General features: G+C 36.1%; 1 protein-coding gene and 1 non-coding gene across 5 annotated transcripts in view; both read right to left on the bottom strand.

Moving 5' to 3' along the window:
* The window catches only part of retm (real-time), a 55,423-nt gene that overhangs the window by 26,053 nt on the left and 6,133 nt on the right, over positions 1-23,237 (bottom strand). For all 4 annotated transcript variants that reach the window (XM_053753915.1, XM_053753913.2, XM_053753912.1 and 1 more), the window contains exons 2-5: positions 6,143-6,292; positions 4,358-4,489; positions 2,042-2,171; positions 358-534 (exon numbers count right to left, since the gene is read on the bottom strand). In XM_053753915.1, the coding sequence (XP_053609890.1) occupies positions 358-534; positions 2,042-2,171; positions 4,358-4,489; positions 6,143-6,292 (589 nt within the window). The remainder of the gene's footprint in view (positions 1-357; positions 535-2,041; positions 2,172-4,357; positions 4,490-6,142; positions 6,293-23,237) is intronic.
* Positions 3,867-3,939, bottom strand: TRNAV-AAC (transfer RNA valine (anticodon AAC)). Its single transcript has one exon. It is a non-coding gene; the product is annotated as a tRNA-Val (tRNA).

Consider the following 23,237-nt stretch of genomic DNA (forward strand, 5'->3'; position numbering starts at 1 on the left):
TCTAGCTAGATGGGAAGATGAAGTCTAAGATATTTATTTATTAAGATACACATAGGGACAAATTACAATTTTGCATTTTTATACTTCAGAGCTAACATTACTGAACAAGTAAAGTGCCCAAATTTAGTGTACACAGCATGATCATCTAAAATGAACCACTAATAGAACAGAAGTAAGTTGATCTAAGGAACAATTGTGGACAAGGAACAAAATGTCACAATTATATTACACGCAAGGTCCAAGAAATGCCAGTTTTGTTTAATATTTATTTATCTACTTCGGGCTAATCAATCTGTGTGCTTTGTGCCTATATCTCTATGGAATATATCTCTATAGAAATATCTCTATAGAACATACCTGACAGCGAACTTTGCCGGATCTCGGTGGTAATGCTGGGTGATTTGGGCTCTGCGCCCCGGGAAACTACGTTCCTCAGGTACGCGTTATACTCCTGGTTGCCCTTTTTCCAGGGCGCCAGTTCTGTGATGTTTTCGTCGTGGACCTCCTTCATAAACGACTCGATCAGCTCTTTGCCTGAACAAAAAATATATATTTAAACATATTCCACATTGAATACAACGTTAATTTGTTTAGTACAGATAACCTAAAGGTAAGTGTAGTTCTTTTTCTTCTCCTTTTCAAACTCACTCCATTAAATATGCGACGTTCCAAGACAAGAAGAGAAGTCGCTTATGACGCTCAATCATTTTTATTATAGGCTATCGTCCCGGCTTGGCTCGGATAATACCATAATAAATTACACACCTAAACCTTCCTCTTGAATCACTTGAATCTATTTTTAAAAAATCTTGCATCGAAATCCGTTGCGTAGTTTTTAAAATCTAAGCATACATACGGGACAGACAGGCAGCGGGAAGCGACTTTATTTCTATACTATGTAGGGATGCGATAATACGTCACACGTAAGCGACTGCCTTCCATAGCTTACCTGCTCTCGTGGAACGTCACAATCATTCCGAGCCTCATCAGTTACCGCTACTTTATCATATTTTGGGTAGTAAAAATCCAGTTGTTACCAGTTATCTGTTTGATGATCTTTTCATGTCATTTAAACCCTGAACTAAACATTTTCATCTTAATAGTATCCACTCTAGCAGTCGTCAAACTAAGTCTATTTCATTTGAACATAATTAACTTTAATCTTATATTAGAGTAAATCATAAGTCTAAATTTGTACAAAGATGAACTAACCGAAAAGATATATCCAAAAATACGTAGTATTTTTCATTTGCCCGCAACAAAACAGGCTCAGCTAATTAAGCGTTAAACCCTTTAAAAGTCAACGACTCTGGGGGCGGGGGCGGGCTTGAAGCTGAGTAGGAGCGTTATATTAGGCTTTATAGCACTTGTGGGTCAGGCTAATGTTGCCAGTGGGTTCACTGAACATTTTACATGTTTTATAACTCTTTTAGTAAGTGGTGGTCCAATGGTTAATACGCCTGTAAACCGAAAGGTCATAGAATGCTACTCGTACAAAACTCATGAGTTTGTATACTAGTCTGACTCATGTATAGTAGTTTTTTATAAACCGCTACTAGACTCGGTTGATGGTATTTCAACTAGTGTGTAAAATGGAGAAGATAATGGCAATCCACTCATTAGTATTGGCAATATGCAATAATTGAATATATTCAATTATTGCCATCGCAATTTCCCCATGCATAAAATGTAAGTTTTTTTGTACGCCGCCGCCGTAACTGGCTTATACCTTACTGGCTGCACCCCGCGGTCTTACCCGCGTAATTAACAAAAAAATTGACATTTTATATCACAGTAGCGCCATCTACTTTACATACTCAAATTGACTATGAGACGTTTTTTATCAAACCATACGGGAATCGCGTACTTTCGGAATAAATAGTACCCTATGTATTAAACCAAGATATCAGCTACCTCAATACCAAATTTCATAAAAAATGATCAATCCATTTGAGCGTGAAAGAGTAATATACATTAGTCACAAACTTTCGTCTTTATTATATTAGTGAGATTGTATTATGGTGTTAAAGTAGGCGGCAACCTTTAGCAATGTTAGCCCCGTACTGCTTCATCGCCAGTTTCTCCACCGTGCTCTCCAGCCCGAAGAAGTTCTTCACGTCGAGGACTGCGCTCTGCTCGAAACAGGTCCACTGTGGATTTTCAGGGTGCACCTGGGGACAAAAACCAAAAAATGTTTTAAAGTATAGTATGGAAATGGGACGGAACACGTCGCGTTGCAGGAAACGGTAAATGTTCTGCCAATTTGATTTCAATATCTCCAATCGTAGAGAAGAAGTCTTGTGTTGAAACTTACTATGAGAGGAAAATACACGGGTGCGAATTCGCTGACAAAAGGTAATCTTGCATAAACAAACATTAAATAAGGAGGGTCTCCCTCCTCGTACTATATAAAATCCATTTATTTTCACTTGTTGATATCCTATCAGTAATGTAATTACATGAATGGAAACAGTAAATATCGCTATCCGTTATTCGATTAGTTTTAATGAAAACAATATAATTAAAACGAATCACCTGGTAGGATTTTCTCGGTTATTTCCCGCCAGATTACTTAAACGATGTTTAAATTTATTATGAGCAAATTAAGCAACGTACAGTAACAAATAATGATATATTCTTACAACAACAAAAACAAGATCGATCGTTTAAGTTAAGCTCAGTTAAGTTTAGCACATAGTTTTTTTTTCTTAATAGAAACAAAAGAAAAATATAATAACATTGCGAATTCAACGCTTTTTAAGGGTTTTGTAGCAAAATAAAAACTTGTTTTGCAGACATAACATGTGTGTCCATATACGTTTGTGGTAACTAAATATAATGCTACGGAACCCTCAGTGAGCAAGTTCGACTTGCTGTTGGCGGGTTTATTTTCTGTTTGGTCTTATGGTTGACCGTAGAGTGACTGTAGAGAATGCTAAACCCTTTGTGCATAATATTTTGTAATTATGTTTGATTTTTGCAATAAAGTTAAAAATCACTACATATTATAACACAAATTCCTCTGCCGCATCTGTCTGTCTGTTCACGATAAACTCAAAAACTACCCGACGAATGTACGTCTTTCGCCAATTGATAGTTTCCTGAGGAAGGTTGTATAATTTATTTTGATTTTGCCCGAGCATAGCCGGGTTGGGCCACTAGTAAATAAACAAAACTCATTAACAAAATACAATATAGAATAACGTCATTTTACTAGGAATCAATGTATCTTGGAATAATCATACAATTAATTACTTTGCCTGGAACTGCCAGCGATTACTACAATAGTCGGCGTCAAGGGCAATCAAAGGATGCATTGCGTTGTCTGATCGACAGCTATTACAAGGAGGTCAAGGGCGAAGAGGACACGTGTATTAAGAAACTATGATGATTTTCTCAACTAGGGTCCAAACCTAACTTTGACAGGTAAATTTATTCGGTGCTTAAATAACACCCGCCACAAATTTGATGTATTTAAAATGAAGTAATGAGACAAGTAATAGACATTAATTTTATATCTGTATATGTATACTTTGTTCATATAAAAAAATTAAAACACTTTAACTTACGACATCTATGATAAAAGCACCGCCCTAATAACACGAAGTGCATCTTTCAATAAGACTTACCCGCCATAATATTATTCAATTGCAAGTTAGAATTTCTACCAGTGTAAAATAAATTTCTTCCCAGTATTCTTTGAATTTGTTCAGAGAGCATTTTATGAATAAAATATGAGAGACACTTGTAATTTTCTTGAATAAATACTTCACATTGTATGAATAAATAAATATAACATTTTCTCAAAGATAGAGCTAAAAAAATTAATAATAGGTTGTACGGTTTAAAAAAATAAAATAAAAAAATGTTTCCGCCCGGGATCGAACCGGGGGCCTTCTGCGTGTTAGGCAGATGTGATAACCGCTACACCACGGAAACTACATTCACCGCTGTCGAAATTAAGCACTGCTATATAAATATAGATATCACAATTCACCGGTTCATAATCTCAAATTACATTCGATAATAAAACAGCTGATTCAATAAAATTAATATTTATCAAAACACGACATATGTTTTTAGGCATTCATTAAAAAATATGTTTCTTAATAACATAATTTTTATAGGTTCTTCTTAGTTTCTAAGACTTTTACGATCAATTCATTCGGCACTTTTAATATTATAGTCACTGAATTATTTTTTCTGTAGTGCATAAAATTTTGAGTTGAGTTGGTTAAAACATGGAAGATGTTATTTCACGATTACTTATTAACAAAAATGAACACTTGTAAAGAGATGGCATCTCTGTCTTCAGCAGAGAGAAAAAAAAAAACAAAAAAAAAACTGGAACACTTACAAAGTATTTACATTTCTCGAGGACGGACACGCGGGAGGAGAAAGTCTCGTTGGTCGCCTCGATCTCCAGGAACCTGTTCTGCAGGTCCAGGTGGTTCTTCTGGATGAAGAATATGTAGTCCACGCCGATCATCTGGAAAATATATACTAGTTTTATTCTGGATCCTCATTCAACTCGCTAAAGAAACAAAAATTCCATTCATTACTTACGTACACGGGAGTTTTATTTATATTTCTATGTTGATACAACATTCGTGGTAATATTAAAGTTTCTGGATACTCATTCAACTCGATAAAGAAACAAAAATTCCATTCATTACTTACGTACACGGGAGTTTTATTTATATTTCTATGTTGATACAACATTCGTGGTAATATTAAAGTTTCTGGATACTCATTCAACTCGATAAAGAAACAAAAATTCCATTCATTACTTACGTACACGGGAGTTTTATTTATATTTCTATGTTGATACAACATTCGTGGTAATATTAAAGTTTCTGGATACTCATTCAACTCGATAAAGAAACAAAAATTTCATTCAACACGGGAACATCTTGTACGATTTTCAAGTATGATGTTAGGAGTAAACTTAAGTCTTGTTTTAAATTAGAAATGGTCGCATTGTTGTGTTGTGAGTAACTCGGCAACAACTAGACCGCGACACCGCTTTTGGTAACTCTGACCACAACAACCCATAAACAGACCACACTACGGTGGTGAGGTGGAATAACGCACTTCCACGTTTAGAATTAGCAGACCTTTTCTTTCCAAACGTAAAACACAAAAAATTCATAATATAATCCATATCTATACTACTATTATAAAGAGAAATCATTTGTATTTTTGTTTATATAGAAAAAACTCGAAAATATTGATCAAATTCGGCACAGAGACAGACGAAACCTTCAGGAGTTACATAGGCTTTTTATCCTTTTTAACATTATGGATTAACCCGAGCGAAACCGGGATGGGCAGATAGTAATAAATAATCAAATAACTTGAAGAATCGTTGAGAAATAAAGAAGTGAACATCCTAAAAACTGTTTTCCTGCTTCTATTCATGAAATAAATCACCAAAACTAGTTCTGTCTAATTACTTGCGGTACTGATTCTAGAAGTATGCAGTTCCAAATTATATAACAGTTAATATTGTTCCACTTGCACACGGTTAAATCAAGTTTAACTATTACACAAGGAGGTCGGTTAGGAAAATCTACCCTAAATATGTCATCATAATTATGCATTATGAACGATCGTAGCTGTGTAACCAAGTCTTTTACATAAATTAACATCCCACTAATATTATAAAGGCGAAAGTTTGTGAGTATGATTGTTATTTCTTCACGCTTAAACGGCTGGGCCTAATTTTTTTTTATATTGAGTTAGCTGATACCTAGGATTATCGCAAAGGTTACGTTAGGGTTACGTTTTATCTCAAGTACGCGATTTCCGTGGGATTTGGTCAGAGTCTGATAGTCAATGGTGCTTCATAACGTTTAAAAAGTGTGGGGTGCAGTTAGTAAAATTATACACTATTCGATTGATATTATTTTAGGGACAAAATAGATAAAGGAAGCACTGACAGAGAAGGATGGCGTACAAGAAGATAGGTCTATCTCAGCTCAGCTAAAATAATAAATGATCCAAGTATGTATAGTATCCCAGTCACTTTTTCTCAACGTTCAGCTGGCACAAGCGTGTGGTGTGACTCTGGTAGTTGTCTTCCGTCCAACTGTCCGTATGTTCACGCACTCCGCTACCACGGGATCTGCTCAGACTATACCTTCTTGAGAAGATACGGCGCCTCGACGTTCAGCTGGCAGCGGCGTGTGGTGTGCCTCTGGGAATTATCTTCCGCCCAGCTGTCCGCTGTGACCACGCACTCCACTACGACTGGAATTTGCGGGCAGGTCGGGAACCGCCTTTCGTACGCCTGCAAAGAATTAAAGATTGAGTTATTACGAAATTACGGCTGCAGAAAAGAAAGTTATTTGTTGGCGTGGCAGCTGAGGTCGTGTTTCAGAACACAAAATCATATAAACTTTTGAACACCCAACCATAAACACTATTATATTGTGGCATACGTATAGAGGTCTTCATTAGAAAACTTATCAATATTTGCAAGATGATCCTATAAAAGTCATGTTCATTGTTCATACAAAGCCACCTCCGACAAAGATAAGGAAAGGCTAGAAAAAGAAAAGGTACACGGAAGCAAAGTGCATGCATTCCAACTTCCCTAACTAAAATGAAAAGAAATAACAACAGTAAAGACATTTGTTGAAACTAATTAAGATCTTATTCAATGCACTGAAACTGGTACTAAGTGATAATAATAAATAAAACTATTCCATTAATGCTAGGTCGGTCTAAATTTTGCTAAAACAACATGGTCGGGAGTTTTAGTTGGTGACGTCAAAGTTAGTTGGGATTTTAGACGATTTCGGACGGAAAATAGACAAACTAAACACTTTGAGAGATGTTTATGTATTGTTGTCTGGCATTTGCATTACTGATATGTATTATCATAAATATTTCTTTATTTAATACTAGCGAGGCCTGGCTTCGCACGAGATCTATAATCTATAGGGAATAAATGCGGTTTAATAGAAGAAAGCTTAAAATCGGACAGATGCGCAGGGCTTCTTTGTTTTAAACTATATAGTGACAAGCTTTAAGAGGTACCTTTATTGGTTTGTCTGTTTGAGATCTATTAAGGATATAAATCCAAACTAGAATGAACAGAAGGACGAACTAAGACCCAAAATGAAAAAATAATATGTATAGCGTTCGGAAATAAAAAAACCCATTATATGTTTTAATGTCGATGTAAGTCGTGTGCTTAGGCTCAAAGAATATCCCAGACAATTTTCTCTAAAGACTGTAAAAGCCGACTTAGGTCATCGATTTCCAATAATCTCCACTCTCCGGGACAATAACATAATTGCTTTGAATGTTATTAACGTTGAAGATCCCACTTCTGATGTTTTTAAGATTCTACTTTGTCGTTTGGATATCGCATTAACATCAATCTTATCGTAGTTTTATCTATTCCCTATCAGCTATTGTTAATGATAAACTTATGGTTGAAGTGGAGTGGAAAAAACAGACAAGGCATAACCAAACCAAACAAGTGACCAAAACATGTCGCAATAAGTAACATTTAAAAGACTTTTTGGTAACATTATTAGCAAATAATCACACATTTTGTACTCAACAACCAATGCGATGTATATAAACACTATACAAAGCAATACGGGAGCATTTACTCCACATTGTGCACTATACATCCTCCACCATCAACCGTCAACGATCACAATAGCCTGCCTTGTGTACGTTGACGACATTGTACCAACGTCTGTACGTCACACCTTTCAGATCGGACTATTCAAATTGATACGAAACATGTTTGTTTCAGGAAGTCATTGTCTGCTGTTTGTTTGATATATTATACATTGGCTTTAGCTCGTAGCTCTGCCCGCGAGAATTTCCCATAAAGCTTTTTCCGGTACGGATTGTAAGTCCATCCCCGTACTCTGAACTACGGGAGTATGCTTGAATAGATAGAGCGTGAAGACAATACATATACACGAAGAAACATACTTCGTTACATTTATAATACTAGTTAGGATGCAATGAATAGATTATATGTGAACGTGATATATACGTATAATAATAAAACATTACTTATGTTTGAACCAATCTCATTCTAAATCTAAAGTTTTTTACTAAGGCTAGGCTTAACGACTGCCATCTCACGAGACAAGTCGGGATCAAAGTCTTTACGTTCCCAAAGCACGATTGCGTTAAAATGTCTCTAACCTGTCTTAGATAAATACCTTACAGATTACCGTATTTTGTAGTTTACGACAATTTTTTATGTCCACAAAACGCCACGATAGCGTACAAATGGAGAATAATAGGGAACTTTTCGTTATTAACCTATTAACAACAAAGGCAATTTTTATAAGATTGGTTATTCATACTAAAACAGTGAGGCAATTCATGGAATGCGATCAAATAAGTGACATTCCAAGAATAAATGGCGGAATGGAATAAATGGAATAATGGAATAAATTTTGTTTTTTTTTTTTAGCCTGACTAGCATCTCGCTGTCATTACTCATGCAGAAATGTATATATATATATATATATATATATCATACCGACATAAGGATTAGGTCAAGAAGGATTCGTTCTATTGGTTTACTTCTAAAGAAAGAAAACTCGTTTATTTGGTACAATGTGATAATACAAAAATTGAAAAATTATCAGACCGTGCTTTAGGCCTAAAAGCAACCGATTGACATCGCTACATACGAGATCGCAACATGTTCGTGTCGAAACTGACGATTTCATTTCCGTTCGGGCGAAGGCCGACTCGTGCCTTATACTAATTAATCGAGTGATATCGAGTACACTTTAAGAATACTAATCTGATATTTAAAATATACCAAGCAAATTAACTAGCACCAAAAATTTTGGGTTATAAGCCGTATGACAGAAATGAGAATATCATCCAAATGAATATTAAACCTTTTCAAAAGAAATCTCACTTTGTCTAAAAGATCCGTAGTGGGGAGACTGCAAACAATCGGATATGTTCTGTGTACATTCGAATTTTAACTGGCGCACCCGGCTTGATAAAATGCGGACGTTTCGTAGGATATGCAATGCAGATTATGATTACACCCACATCATCCGCTCCGCCTTTCCTTTCATTGTATATATTTATGGTATTTTCAGATCATTTATTGACGAATTTGATTTGTGCGTGCGCATTGTTAGCCAATTTCGTTAGAGTTATCTTTGTATTTTTTGTTATACTTCTATAAACGGTACCTTTTAACGAGATAAGAGGATAAGCAGAATCAAGTTTCAACGCCCGAAATGAAATCTCGACTTGGGGAAAAATAAGGCAGCTTTTAATGCAAGAGCCAGCACTAAATGATGGGAATAGGACAAGGTGCGTAGTTTCAAAAATGATAAACAATTCCATTTTCTTAAAATGTCATTCCGGTAATGGCGTCGCGTGGGCCGGGTCGTGAGGTTCCCTCTATTATGGTTGAGCTACGCGATGGCTGACCCATGCGTCAACTCGGGAAAGGGTGCTGCCAGAGGGAACTGGTCATCTCGTTCCTCATATATTTTTATGTAAGTTCATTATGTTTCTCATATATATATATATATATATATATATATATATATATATATATATATATATATATATTATAATCAGCACTCGGATCACAATCATAACCTGTTTTGATATACCTTTTGACTAAGTACATTATGTACTTTTATATATTATTAGAAAAAAACATTGTAAGAAACAATAACGGTAAGCCGATCTGGCATGATAGGGACCAACACTGTTCAAATGAGTTTCTTTCGGCATTTCTTCTCAGCAGTGGTCGTTCCGAAATGTCAGTAGTTTGTAGCTTGTGAGAATAACTATAAATATAAAAATTGACGAGAAAAAGTGTCTGTGAAGGTCTAATTTCTGAATAAATGATTTGAATTGGAATTTGTCAAAATCAATGTTTCCTACATTAAGTTGGAGACATACCAAATGTCAAATGGTACCAAACACATCTTGTTGTATAAAGGCTTCGATTAAATCTCCAGATAAGAGGACCCTACTTCATCTCTGTCGCGTTCTCATTACCTACTTGAATGAATAGCTTTCAATGTGTGGGAGCTTGTTAAATGTTTGAACACTAAGGTAGAATATGAATAATTTACTTAGTACTATACGCTATAATTTTTCTTTATAAGAATCTATGGCGCAGTATTTCGCGTGATCGGCCTGATTTCGGCGAAAACTATCGAACGAACACTTCACCGAACTATCGACGTTCTGGCGTACTGGTTTTCTTTCCGGTTGCTCACATGCTCACATTTAATCTCCGTAATGTACGCGTCGGCTTCTTCTCGAGATGTGGCAGTTAAAAGCTACAGAAAACACGTTGTCGTTGGTCCCGGATGTATTTGCAGTGGAAAAAACCCACCAATCATTTTTATATGGAAGCCAACACAAAGCCCGAACAGTGGAAGCATAAAAAGGGCTGATGAAAAGTATTCAAGAAGAAAAACTTTATTCGGCAAAAATAAACACTTTAAATTAGTATGTTTCGACGGCTTAAAAGTTCATCTGTTGTAACAGACCTTGTCTGAGCTACTACGGTTTCACTATACATATATCCGTTTAATTAATCGGTATCCGGCTTAATAAGAACGTCATCGATGTAGTCCAAAGGCAAGTCAATCTATTTTTTTATTTATCTCTATCAGCGAGGGGGAAACTGTGATATATAATTATATATGGACAAATTAGTCATAGTGGTTTCAAAACACAAGAATCTGTATGAACGCGATAAACTCAAAAACTACCGTATTATTGTACAGTTTTTACCAATAGATAGTATGATGAGAAAGGTTTAAGTATACAATTTATTATATTTTTTCCCGTATCACTATTCAACAGAAGCGACGTTGTCACTATAACATAGGTTTGTTCCTCTCCACCCCAACCACCCTCCGTCTACAACCACAGTGACGTCGAACATAATCCATTTAACTATAATATGTTTGTTTTATTTTAAAACCAATTTGTTTCGCCCACACATTACCGTTGAAGAGTCGATTACCATCCGCTACCTTTTCTGTGTGCGTGCAATTGTTTCCTTTCAAATACTTGGTTACTGGAAGAAATCCCTTTCTGAGATAAGTCCGCCATTGTACGTGTCTCTTTTTTATTTTACTATTTTCTTTGCAGGTATTTCAAGAGTAACTAGCAAAAATCTATCGATGAAAAATGCAGACAAGTCCGCTGTCCACAGCTACACAACCTATACCTAAATCCTTTCTTGCCAGAACCACTATGAAGACTTCATCAGAAGCTGCAACTTAAATGAATGCTAAGCGTACTACTTTCTTTCCTTCATTAATTTTTATTTTGACCGTTAAATATTAAAGTCGGTACTATCCTATTTAACATTTCCCGAACTTGGCCCGTGCTCATTAATATTTTAGCTCGCTTCGGCACGGCCGTCATTGATTTCGAAATGGGTAAGCGTCTGAACGTCCAAAGACTGGCCAATTTGGCTATAAGATATAACTATTATTATTTTTAGTTTAAATTTTAATTCAACTAGAATTATCTTGACGGTGGAGCTTCGCTCGTTTTTTTCTCATCTTCTACATTCCTTCCTTACAATTTTATTCCTCGTCGCCGGGGGTCGTGATCACTACGTGGAATGAAACACACGACTTTCTTGGCAATAATAATGCGAATGTGGTTTATAGTGTTCTCCATCTTCAATCATCCGTTCATATCCTCTTTAACCAAAATTCTAATAAATTTGAGTCGTCCGATTTGGTCGCCAAAGTTTGGCAAACTGAACGCGGATAGTGTGGAGCCGGCATTAAAATCCACTTGGAAAAAAAATAGAAAAACGTTTGTTTAAAAAAAATAGAGACTAAAGCGATGGATAATGGATATTTCTGTATGGTTTATTTCCAGAAATAACTTTTAGTCCTGATCTATCATTTGAATATAAAATTTTAATTTTAGATTGTTTGACGCCTATGTTAGTTTGACAGACTAAATTTAGTCGTGTATTGGCTATGGTATTTTTGTATCGATCAATATCAACAACTTTGTGAATGCTTTTGATATGTTGGAAGGTCAAAGTCGCAACGTAAAGAAGGTATAAACATATTACTCCACGGTTGGGCAAGCGTCCTTCCCATCGCGTTCCAATTCTCTCTCGTCTGTCGGTCTAAATCCAGCTTTATTTGAATCTTTTTTGGCAAATTTTAGAACTTGCGCTTAATTATAACATATTTTTTATATTTATTTATTCTGACGGAATCGAAGAGGTCAGGTCGACACCTGGCCTACTTCTTTTACTTTCTTGATTCAGCATATTGCTGCTTTTTCATTGCGGGAAATAAAAGCATTCATACACACTACGCAATGCTCATGCTTTCGCGTCGGCATTTGTCAGAGTTCGAGGATAACGTGGAGCCTAGATAAGCTGTTATGCCCCGAAGTCTCGGGTACGTATACAAGGCCTATACTGTCCTTAGTCCTCAGTGGTGCTATTCTAGGTCGGAGACTTTCTTTAAAAGCCGTAAATGTATTGACGAAAGAAAACATTAGGTGAAATATGAGGATCCTCATTCAAATTCAAAATTCAAATCATTTATTCAGAAATTAGACCTTCACAGGCACTTTTTCTCGTCAATATTTATAGTTATTTCTCACAAGCTACAAACTACTGGCATTTCGGAACGACCACTGCTGAGAAGAAATGCCGAAAGAAACTCATTTGAACAGTGTTGGTCCCAATATTCACCTTCCACCTGGTGGTCCAATATACATACAAACAGAAATGTAGACGCAAAACATAATAGTATCCAGAGGCAATATAGAAATTCATATCCAAACTAATATTATACTAATATTAAAAAGTTTATTTGTTTATCATAATCATAATCATAATCATTTATTCCTTTAAAACATGTGTAGGTATACAGATGGTCTTATATAAATTAGAGTCAAACATATTCTGCCACCTGAGGCGTAGGAAAATATATGTATCTTATTAAATAGTTCACAATAATAATAATTCAATACAATTTCATCTAATTATTACGATGTCAAAATAAATAAAAAAATATAAGTATAAATAAAAACAATGTCAATAATTATAAAATAAATTCAATCCCATTACATTTTGGCCTGAAGATAATCATTAACACTATAAAAACGTTCAGTCAATAATAAATCATGCATAGCTTTCTTGAACCTTCGGAATGGTAAACCTTTTATGGCCTCAGGAATCTTATTATAAATGTTTATACACATTCCGTAACAGTTATTGGAGTACATCTTCGTCCGCGGTATATGACCGTGCACTAGTCTATCTCCACGCCTAGTGTTGCGGGGATTTATGTCACTCGCTTTCTTAAATAATAACAGATTAAGTTTTATAAATTTCGCTACTTCTAGAATATATAAACATGGTAGTGGTAATATTTTAAATTTTTCAAATAATGGTTTACACGATATATAATTGGCTACTCCTGCGATGGCTCTCACGCATTTTTTTTGTGCAATAAATGCTTTATTAATCTCGACGCTATTTCCCCAAATAATGATGCCATATCTAATATTGGACTCAATGTAACCATAATATGCAAATAGAACAGATTCTAAAGTTGCGATTTTCCTCAATTTAAACAAAACATATACATATCTATTTAATTTGCAGCAGATGTTGTCAATATGTGTCTTCCAACTAAATGTGTCGTCAATAGCAATACCCAAAAAACTTACTTTATTAGCTTGGTTTAAAATAATTCCATTATGCATTACATTTAATTCATTATTTGTAATAATTTTGCAAATAGAATAATTTTGTGACTCGTTGTATTTGGAAGGTCATTAATGAAAATGAGAAAGAGAAGAGGACCCAAGACACTTCCTTGGGGTACTCCATAGGCATTAATTCGGAAAGATGATCTACATTGCTGCTTTATTTTTTCATCATTATTGAACTCAATTTCAACACATTGTCTCCTGTTGGACAAATAAGATTGTAGCCAAGTTAGACTCGTTCCCCTAATACCGTATTTTTCTAATTTATGTAATAATAAATCATGTGGTACCATATCGAAGGCTTTTGTCATATCGAAAAATAATACAGTGGTCATCAACTGTTTGTCAATATTATATATAGTATCGCTAACTAAGTCAAAAACAGCACCTATGGTTGACTTGTCTTATTTAACATCAAAACGAATTGGTTTGGGGTGATTGATATGACGACCTCGGTGGCGCAGTGTTGCCTCTGAACTGAGAGGTCCCGGGTTCTATCCCCGGTCGGGTCATGATGGAAAATGATATTTTTCCGATTGGCCTGGGTCTTGGATTTTTATCTTTATATGTATTTGTTATCAAATATAATATCGTTGAGTTAGTATCCCATAACACAAGTCTCGAACTTACTTTGGGGCTAGCTCAATCTGTATGATTTGTCCTAATATATTTATTTATTATTCTATTGTAGAGACGATACAGATAGTTGGGAAAGCTGGAGAGTTACATCTATAGGTTACTTTTATCCAGTAGTTAGAGTTATTATTATAATACTAACATCATTAGTTGTAACATGTTCATTCAGACAACCTTTCATTCATCTTATCGAAGCTTTCAGCACCGAACACATAGCATGTTTGGAGGTCAATGTTATGCCAGTTACACACTATCCATATATCACCATAAACCAGTAATGTACGTCGAATCCACTAAAATTTGGCGAACTTTTTGGCGATAGTGTATAGACGGCGTTACAAACTGAATAATATTTGCAAACACAATTGAAATTTACATATTTTAAAATTCATTATTGACTTCTGACACCTTTTTTAGGCATATATATATATATATCATGTTATATCACTTTTTTCAATCGCATTTTTAAACACAATGCGAGACGAATCCGCTGTTTTTTGAGAAGTCGACAGAGAACTCGGACAGATGCCGTTGCGAATGCATGAACAGTGCTTTTATTTAACGTAATGAAAAACCAACGATGTATGCCAAATCCGCTATCAAGTTCGGAAAACTGGTCTGGATTAGTGTGGATCCGATTCTACTTTATCTTAATCACGATTACATAAATTTAAGGGCATGCCTGTTATTATTCTTTCCGTGTTCCTAATTTTTTTTGACAGTGGTACGAACGTGCCATTTCTGCGTTTATTACCTTTGCCATCATGAAATTTCTTATGAAGATGAGAATGCGAAGAATCGTAAAATTTCGCTTCTCATATTTACGCCTTCACTCAGTTGTCTTTATTATATCTGTGACTCAGCTTAGTGAGAGGTTTAGAAAGGTGATGAGGGGTAAAAAAATAATTAATTTACTGGAGGGAGACTGGGGATACAGACCAGGGTCATTTTGTGAAGACCAAAGATACATCATGACCTGCCTTACTGTAGAGGAACCACATAATATTAGATTGATTTTGCTTCTATTAGTAAGGTCCCATACGGTCAAAATTACCCTAACTACGCTACTTCATTATCGCATAAGGTACTTAATTTATTTATGGGTTCATTTCATGTTGCCCTCGTGATACCACTTAAATCTAAACACGTAAATTAACCTTTAACATATGAAATATTATTTTATTAATTTGTCAAAAAAAAACTTATTAATCAAGTTGCGCGGGCGTTTTTGGTAGCTTCAAAACATACTTCGCACGCTCGTAAAATATTTTCATTCCCCCGTTCATTTCCCCGTTTCTATTAAAGGATTTGTGTGTATGTGAAGTATTTGTGTGTGTAAGTACAATATGTTGTTCAGCCTGTTAGCGAACAAAATATAATTTACCACAAAATCCTATTTAATTATCCATTCAATGTTTTCTTTTCACGTGTCATCGGTGACTTTTGAATGAATCACCACGTGAAATCAATCAAGTGAAAATGAACCACCACCACGTTCCATATTCGCACAGGTATGCTAACTACAATTTATTTAATATTATGCTCAGCTAAACAATAGTTATCATTGACAATAGTAATCATTCTTTAGGTTAGTAAGAGTGTTGTTAAGTAATGACCAGATACTGGTGTTGTTATGACATAAGTACATAAAATATGTGATACTGCACCCATCGGTGGTACCCGCGTAATAATTAAAAAGAAATACTTAGTTCCTTAGTTCATAAATTATACCTTACTGCCGATTGAATAAAGCTGCCCCTGATATTCAGACTAACGTCTAGTTTAGGGACTGTTGCCGGTTGGAAAAAAGGGAACCATTTTTTTTTGTTTCTCTGTTTTGGCTAAATAAAGAATGTTTATGTAAGCGATGGAGGTACCTTTCTTAACAAATAAGAATAGGCTATCCTGTTACTCTGAATTTTACTAAAAACCATGGCTAAAAACAGAATGTACTGTTTCTCATCTGAACCTTTTCTCGGTTTCTTCCTCAGCCGTTTAAAAACAGAAAGTCCAGTCTGGAGTCATAAAATCGAATGAACCTGATCCATACGAGTACTATGGTATGGATAGTACTCGTATGGATCAGGTTCATCATCTAATATTTTAAATAGAAAAGATTTGTATTGTTGTTTTATTGTTTGTAATGAATAAACTCAAAAACTACTGGAGCGATGTTGATGAAATTTAGCACAGAGACAGACGAAACCTAGGCTATTTTTTAACTTAATCGGGTAAAAATATATTACCCGAAGTTTAAACGAAGCCAGGACGGGCCACAAGTTAATAAATAAATTGAATTGTTTGAATTGAAGACAGGAAAACATGCGAAACGTTTATCAGTGCCCTTGCGTTAACAGGAAACTAAGATCACGTACGATGAACGGCTCCGTCATACATCGGCTTATAAATGTTAATTGTACAATGTAGGCTTTATGTAAATCTCTGTAATTATAAGTATATTTTATGTGATAAACTGACATAACGAAATCGAAACATGAAATAAGAATTTTCTTCTTAAATCTTTCTTTATTCTGAAGGTTGATAGAATATAATATGTATTTATTTATTTTGAGTCATATTCCTAATCCTAATCATGAGCAGTGTTTTTCTTGTACACAAAATTATAACTACATGTGTGTCACTATACCATAATGTTTTTTTCACTTATCGAGTAAATCATCAATGAAAACCACAATTCATGGAAGCGCAAACTCATGTGGCACGAGTAAGATTCGATTCACATTCGTACAGCTTAAACCACTAGAATAAAAGTGGGATGGAATGGTCCATTACGATTGGAATATATTATTTTGTAGATTAAAACTTGGAATAGCTGTATGCGGGAACGAACCCCAGGGCGGCAACAAGTTAAATCGGCAAGTTATCACGGAAGCGAGAGGGGTCAGTCGACGAATGCACCGCAATAAATTACTGATAAGCTCTTTTTGACACAGCTGAGTGTCAAATTAGCGAACACTGACTGATAACGGGTCAAACTCATATTTGATATCAGACTATCATCATAGTCAGAGCTGATCATTTTTTCTTGTAAAGTGTGACATTATATTACTATCCGTCAATTTTCTTGAAGAAGGAATCATTACCAAAATCAACAATTCATAAAATTGACATTACTACAGTACAGAGTAATTAATGTAAAGTCATATAGTAAAACTCATTTTTGTCTTTGTTAAAAATTGATAAATTGTAATGACATCGCGACCGAAGCGGTCGAAACGCTCTGCGAATCACCAGAAATGAGAGAGGATTGTTGTAGAGTTTTCAAAATATCATCTTGAACAAAGAAATCTTATTTCACCAAGTAATGTAACGGTATACGGTAAACACTCGAAATGCCTTGAAAATCGGTCAATAACCTTTTACAATGTACAAGACGATGTCCGCATATCGTGGCCGAATCGTTTAGCTTTTATGCTTGTCCTCGTCAGTTCGAATACAAACCCATTGATGCATTTACATAACCATTGTACCTATATCACTTTACCTTTTAGTGTTCCAAATACCTTGATATAAACGATTCAATCACCTGTCTCCTTGTCATCTTCGCATTATCCCGATTTCATTCGGGACTGTGACCGTGAAGCTTTGGAACTATGTGTCCTTTAACCGCGTCGTACGACATCCACGAAAGGATATAGAGTGGTCCTCTGTTTTAGTGCAAAACCACATGCCACCAGGTTTCGATACCCTGGACACATGGAATTACCAAGACAATGGGTCCAAACTCCAGCTTAAATGAAAACTAGATTCTCAAGCTAATGTTCGTTCATTAATTTGCTAGTTATATGGATACAAAAATTTGCGAAGGGCAGAATTATACTGAAGTCTTTGATTCCTCTCAGACGCGATAAATCCACAAACGAATCAGTCGTACCACGAATCGACACCCTTGAGGCACATCCTGTGATACGATAAATCCATTGATTAATCTGGCTCTCAACAACCCTACCGATGTCAATTATGTTCTAATAGCTTAATTCTCCAGACGACCGCACGAACGTGACTATACCTTACCATTGGAAACTCAATTGGTACACGACGATGTCCAGGGTCTGCTACCAACTTGATTTCTTTTGATTTGAGTTTGGCAACTATAGACTAGACTATACAACGAAGTAAAATAATGTCTAAAGTCAAAATCAAAAGTAGAATCATTGATTCTGAAATTAGACCTTCGCAGGCTATTTTTCACGTCAAATTTTAATTCACTGGCATTTCGGAGTGGCACTGCTGAGAAATGCCGAAAGAAATTCATTTAAACAGTGTTCTACAGTCTACGTATAAATTTAGAAAATGATGTTGACGGAATCCCAGCATCAACTCTAAAGCCAGCCTCAATCAATTTCAATTTATGTGGAAAATGGAACATGTGACATACGGTTCCCGCCCAATGTTACTGGACCAATATCCACTCCAAACTTGTGCACAAACGAACAAAGCTCAGATGGAACCCGAACCTCTTTTTAGATTAGCTTTAGCTATAATCTCTCAAAACATTAAACTTGTTTTTAAAGTAATAGTAGACATGATCGCAGAATTCAACACTCAACATCGTAATAAGAGTTATAATTTATTTGTGGCGACTCTTAAGCCCTATTAACCGAACGTGAGCGGTTTCCATAAGGAAATATAAATTATAATTCATCAGTAATATTTTCCCAACTCGGCGCAATCACATCCGTGCTGTTCCAAAGGCAACGGCACAGATTATTTCACTATATAAGATGTCACCAGGGACCGGACAAGCCGTTCGTTTGCTTAATCCTTTTAAAAGCTTTCCCATATTCTTGTGTAACCTTGTGTTCAATGGCTAACCCAATCCAATGACTATCCCATATGGTGAGGCTAACCCTTTCAAAGGATTTCCCATATGATATGGGTAACTCTTTCGAAGGGGTAACTCGTTCGTTATAGCGCTTACCCCTTAAATGCCTGCGGGCCTGTTTGGCTTTCCCCTTAAATGCCTGCGGGGGAGAGGGGTGTAGTTTTCATCACACCCCGCTCCTGCGCAAATTTTCATAGCTCCGTGTGTGAAGAGCCTAAAAGACACGAAACGACACATTGAATCGTGTAAATTATAACGCACCACTTTACCGCACGCGCTTAGTAGGTATTTGTTGTGCATTGCAATTTATTCAAATTAAGACCGTATTGGCTTGAGCTTTAAGCATATTTAGCCTGCTATTTGAACGGGCAACCGCTTCGCATGACTTACCTCAAAGAAAGGGTTTTGTAGTCGTTGTTATAGCGCTTACCAAAGCAAATTGAACGGGTTACATTACCGAACGGCTTTCGAAAGCAAACCCATTCCAAAAACCCCTTCAAAACCCGTGAAAGGGATCCGGCGGTCCGGTCCCTGGATGTCACTTCACAAAATAAAGATAGGTTGCTCTACAGGGGTAGTTTGTGAGAAATAACTATAAATATAAAAATTGACGAGAAAAAGGAGCCTGTGAAGGTCTAATTTCTGAATAAACGATTTGATTTTGGGGTAGCCGGTATCATTTACCAATATCAACAAAGTATTTGCCTCACAGTGGTGACACCCAATTTGGTGCTCTAACATATTTAATCTTATTCACGACAAGCGATATTGAAGTACCTTTACGTCTACCTTCAGACAAGCTTTTAGACATACCCATAAAGGCCACAACAAATGGCAACTTATTGGGTGAACCAAATATAACTGGATATATCGCCACGAAGAATGTTGCAGACAATAGGATCTGAAGAGCGGCGTCTCACGCGATATGTCATTAAGATCAATTCTTCTAAAGTTCCGACAATCACTCGAACGTGCCAACTCACGTTGCCAGGCTCGATTGGTGCTTGACGTCCTACGGGTCCTAGGGTTGTTACATGCAGATTTAATACTTAAAAATTCTCGGCAAAGGATAGAAGTGTGCCGATACATATTACAACAATCGATAATCTTACTAATAATATTCGTTCAAGCAAGTTCTTTCTTTCTCTTCTTATTTAAGAGCTGTGCTCTTATCGGAGAAGTATTCACCACCTCCCTATTCTTATCAAACTCCTTCATTAGGTTAAATTTGATCCACGTACTAGTAAAAGCCTAGTTTATATTACAGGTGCAATCTGTGCTCTGATATGCGATGAGACATATCTATGGTTATCCTGTGCAGTAGACGATTTATAGGCAAATTTGCTATTGCCCAGGCATCATAAAGACGTTAGGTCTAATCTTCGAGGCGCGTATTGGAACCGTTAACATTTAAAACAGCGATGTACATAAAAAGGTATTGCAATATTTTGCAATAATTTCCTAACACAATGCAATTGCAAAAGTATTTAGTAATGACAACGGCAACCATTTTCATTCTCAGCGATTCAGGGCTTTTCCAAATTTCTTATGTACAATTTTTGCTCTGGTAGCAAGCGGCAGCCCTAACACGAGACAGTTAATGCTAAATCTATGTTCCCTCCCGGATGTGTCGCATGTGGGTACTATTCATTCGGACAAGATTTTCCGAATAAGAACGTGCAAAGGAAATAGATCTGTAAGAATTTGATTAGCGAGATTTTCAGTTTTACTTCAGATTCTTCTTCCACTTTCATGTACTCTCGTTACTTTACAGTCACTTTGAAAAGTCAAAATGGCTATCTATTAGATTACTCTCGACCAATTATAATTGTATTATAATTAAAATTTTATGTATAAAAAAGAAATTTCTGTTTTTTGTTAGGGCTTTGAAAGTGAAATTCCTGCCATTTCTCTCTTTACATTACCAATTGTTTTTCATCTTGATATGACACAACTCTCAAATTTTCTTTATGGCATTATGTAACTCGCTCTTGGTCTTCCTGAGCTCCTTTTTCCTATCAAGATGTGAGAACACTCCAATCTATTGCCACGGGTCACCATGAAACATAAACACGTAGCTTGCGACCATACGTTCTCTCTTTTACACGTCACCGTACGCGATATGCGAAAAATCGACAGCATGTGGACACTCTAGTAACATGCTACGTGTTTCGTGGTAGGTCTTCTGACTTGTTGCAGTAGCTGCAGGGACTCAAGATGGCCCGTATACTATTGGCCAACAAATCATGTGTTGAGCCGCGAAAGTTATGCACCAAAGTCCTGTTTGCTCTAATAGTCCGCATCCGCAACTACATGCCGCAATAATTCATAACCGCCGGACAAGAAACTGGTTCAGGAAGCGAGAGGATATGTTGATACTTTATGCATTAGCGGCAGAACTGTTTACGAAATAGCCTAGTAATTACTTTTTCAGAACCACCTTTTACATGATGGCGAGAGTAGATCAGCTATACTCGACACTGAATAGGTTTCTTCCATGCTGTTATTGGAGCGAGAAAAATATATAATTTCCATTTTAAGTGCTTCTCTATCGGAAACTTAATTTAAAGAACTTTTGACTGCAAAAATAAAGGTTTAGGTTTGGGATAAACCGTATATTCTCATGCACGTTGCAGGGTCAAATCACTCCCCAGGGTCGAAATTTGAAGCAACGCCGAAAGTTTAAGATGACTACAATTTATTTTATACCTACTGTTGAGCTAGCAAACAGGTCTGCGGCACTTGATGGGAAGTGGATCACGCTGCCTCCGGACGCCTGCAATACCAGGGGTGTCAAATATTTCAGAATATAGGTTGTGTCCTACAGGACTCACTAAACTCGCTCGCTCTCGTGGGTTCGGGTGTGCGTGGATTTTTCCAGTGTAGTTAGCACGTTCAAACAACAAGTACGAGCCCTTCTCTATGAAGGTAAAATATAATTTCCAGCAATACCTATATATATATATAGTTACCAAGATCCTTGGCGATGCAAACGCAATCCGCCATCAACCAAGCTAACGACCGGCAATTTCGAGAACCGGTCCAAACCAGTCTCACCACGTGACTGATGCACGCCACACGAAATGTTTGTAGGTAAATATGCGAATGCATAATTTACTAATTTATCTTTGGAATATTACTGATAGTGAATGCCGAAATCACGTTTTTATACTAATTTTATAAAAATGCAAAGGTCTATATATCTGTATATTTTTTCTGTTTTTCTTGTCACACTTTTACGGCTAAACCGCTGATATAAAAAATCTGAAATTATTATTGATTTATTATCACTCAACGGCGGACGACCGTGATGACCATGGTATTACCCGTATTCAGCCATTTCATGAATTGCTTAAACATCACAATCGATTGTTAACCTACTGAACTCGAATGAACATTGCAAACGTATCGATTTTCTTTCGTAAAATGATACGGATAATTATGAAACATTATTGTGAGAACTTTGAGGAATGTAAAGGACATAGTAGATTGCTTATAAAATGCAATAAATTATTATCAAGAATTGAAGACGGTACTTACAGCGGAGCCTGGTCTCCGACGCTTAGCGGTTGTGGAAGACAATGGAAACAAGCTTTTGTGCTCTTCATTAGGGCGCCCAAGGTTCAGGAATATGAAGAAGACACTCGAACAAGTTACCGATCAACTAATTTCAATGTAAGTTCATTAGGTAGGTAGGTACCTATATATTATTTTTTGCGCCGCAAAAATTTATCTGTTTTACCCAAGGTTAGCTGCTAGAGAATGCTTTTAACATTAAGTTCGACTTTACTTGCAACAAAGTTTAATAAATCTAAATACTTAAATGTGGAAGAAGCATATTTATTTTAAACCGTTGTTATTCACAGGGAAATAGCACATGTTTCCCAGATCAATGTTACCTTGAACCTAAAATGTTTCTCTGTGCCATGTGTTTTCCGGAAAATAGCTCACGTTCTGTTAATACTGTTTATTTAACAATAGGTTGGTTCGGCCAGTTCATGTTTGGTTC

Source organism: Plodia interpunctella, chromosome 13, assembly GCF_027563975.2.
Source record: "Plodia interpunctella isolate USDA-ARS_2022_Savannah chromosome 13, ilPloInte3.2, whole genome shotgun sequence".
Lineage (NCBI taxonomy): Eukaryota > Metazoa > Arthropoda > Insecta > Lepidoptera > Pyralidae > Plodia > Plodia interpunctella.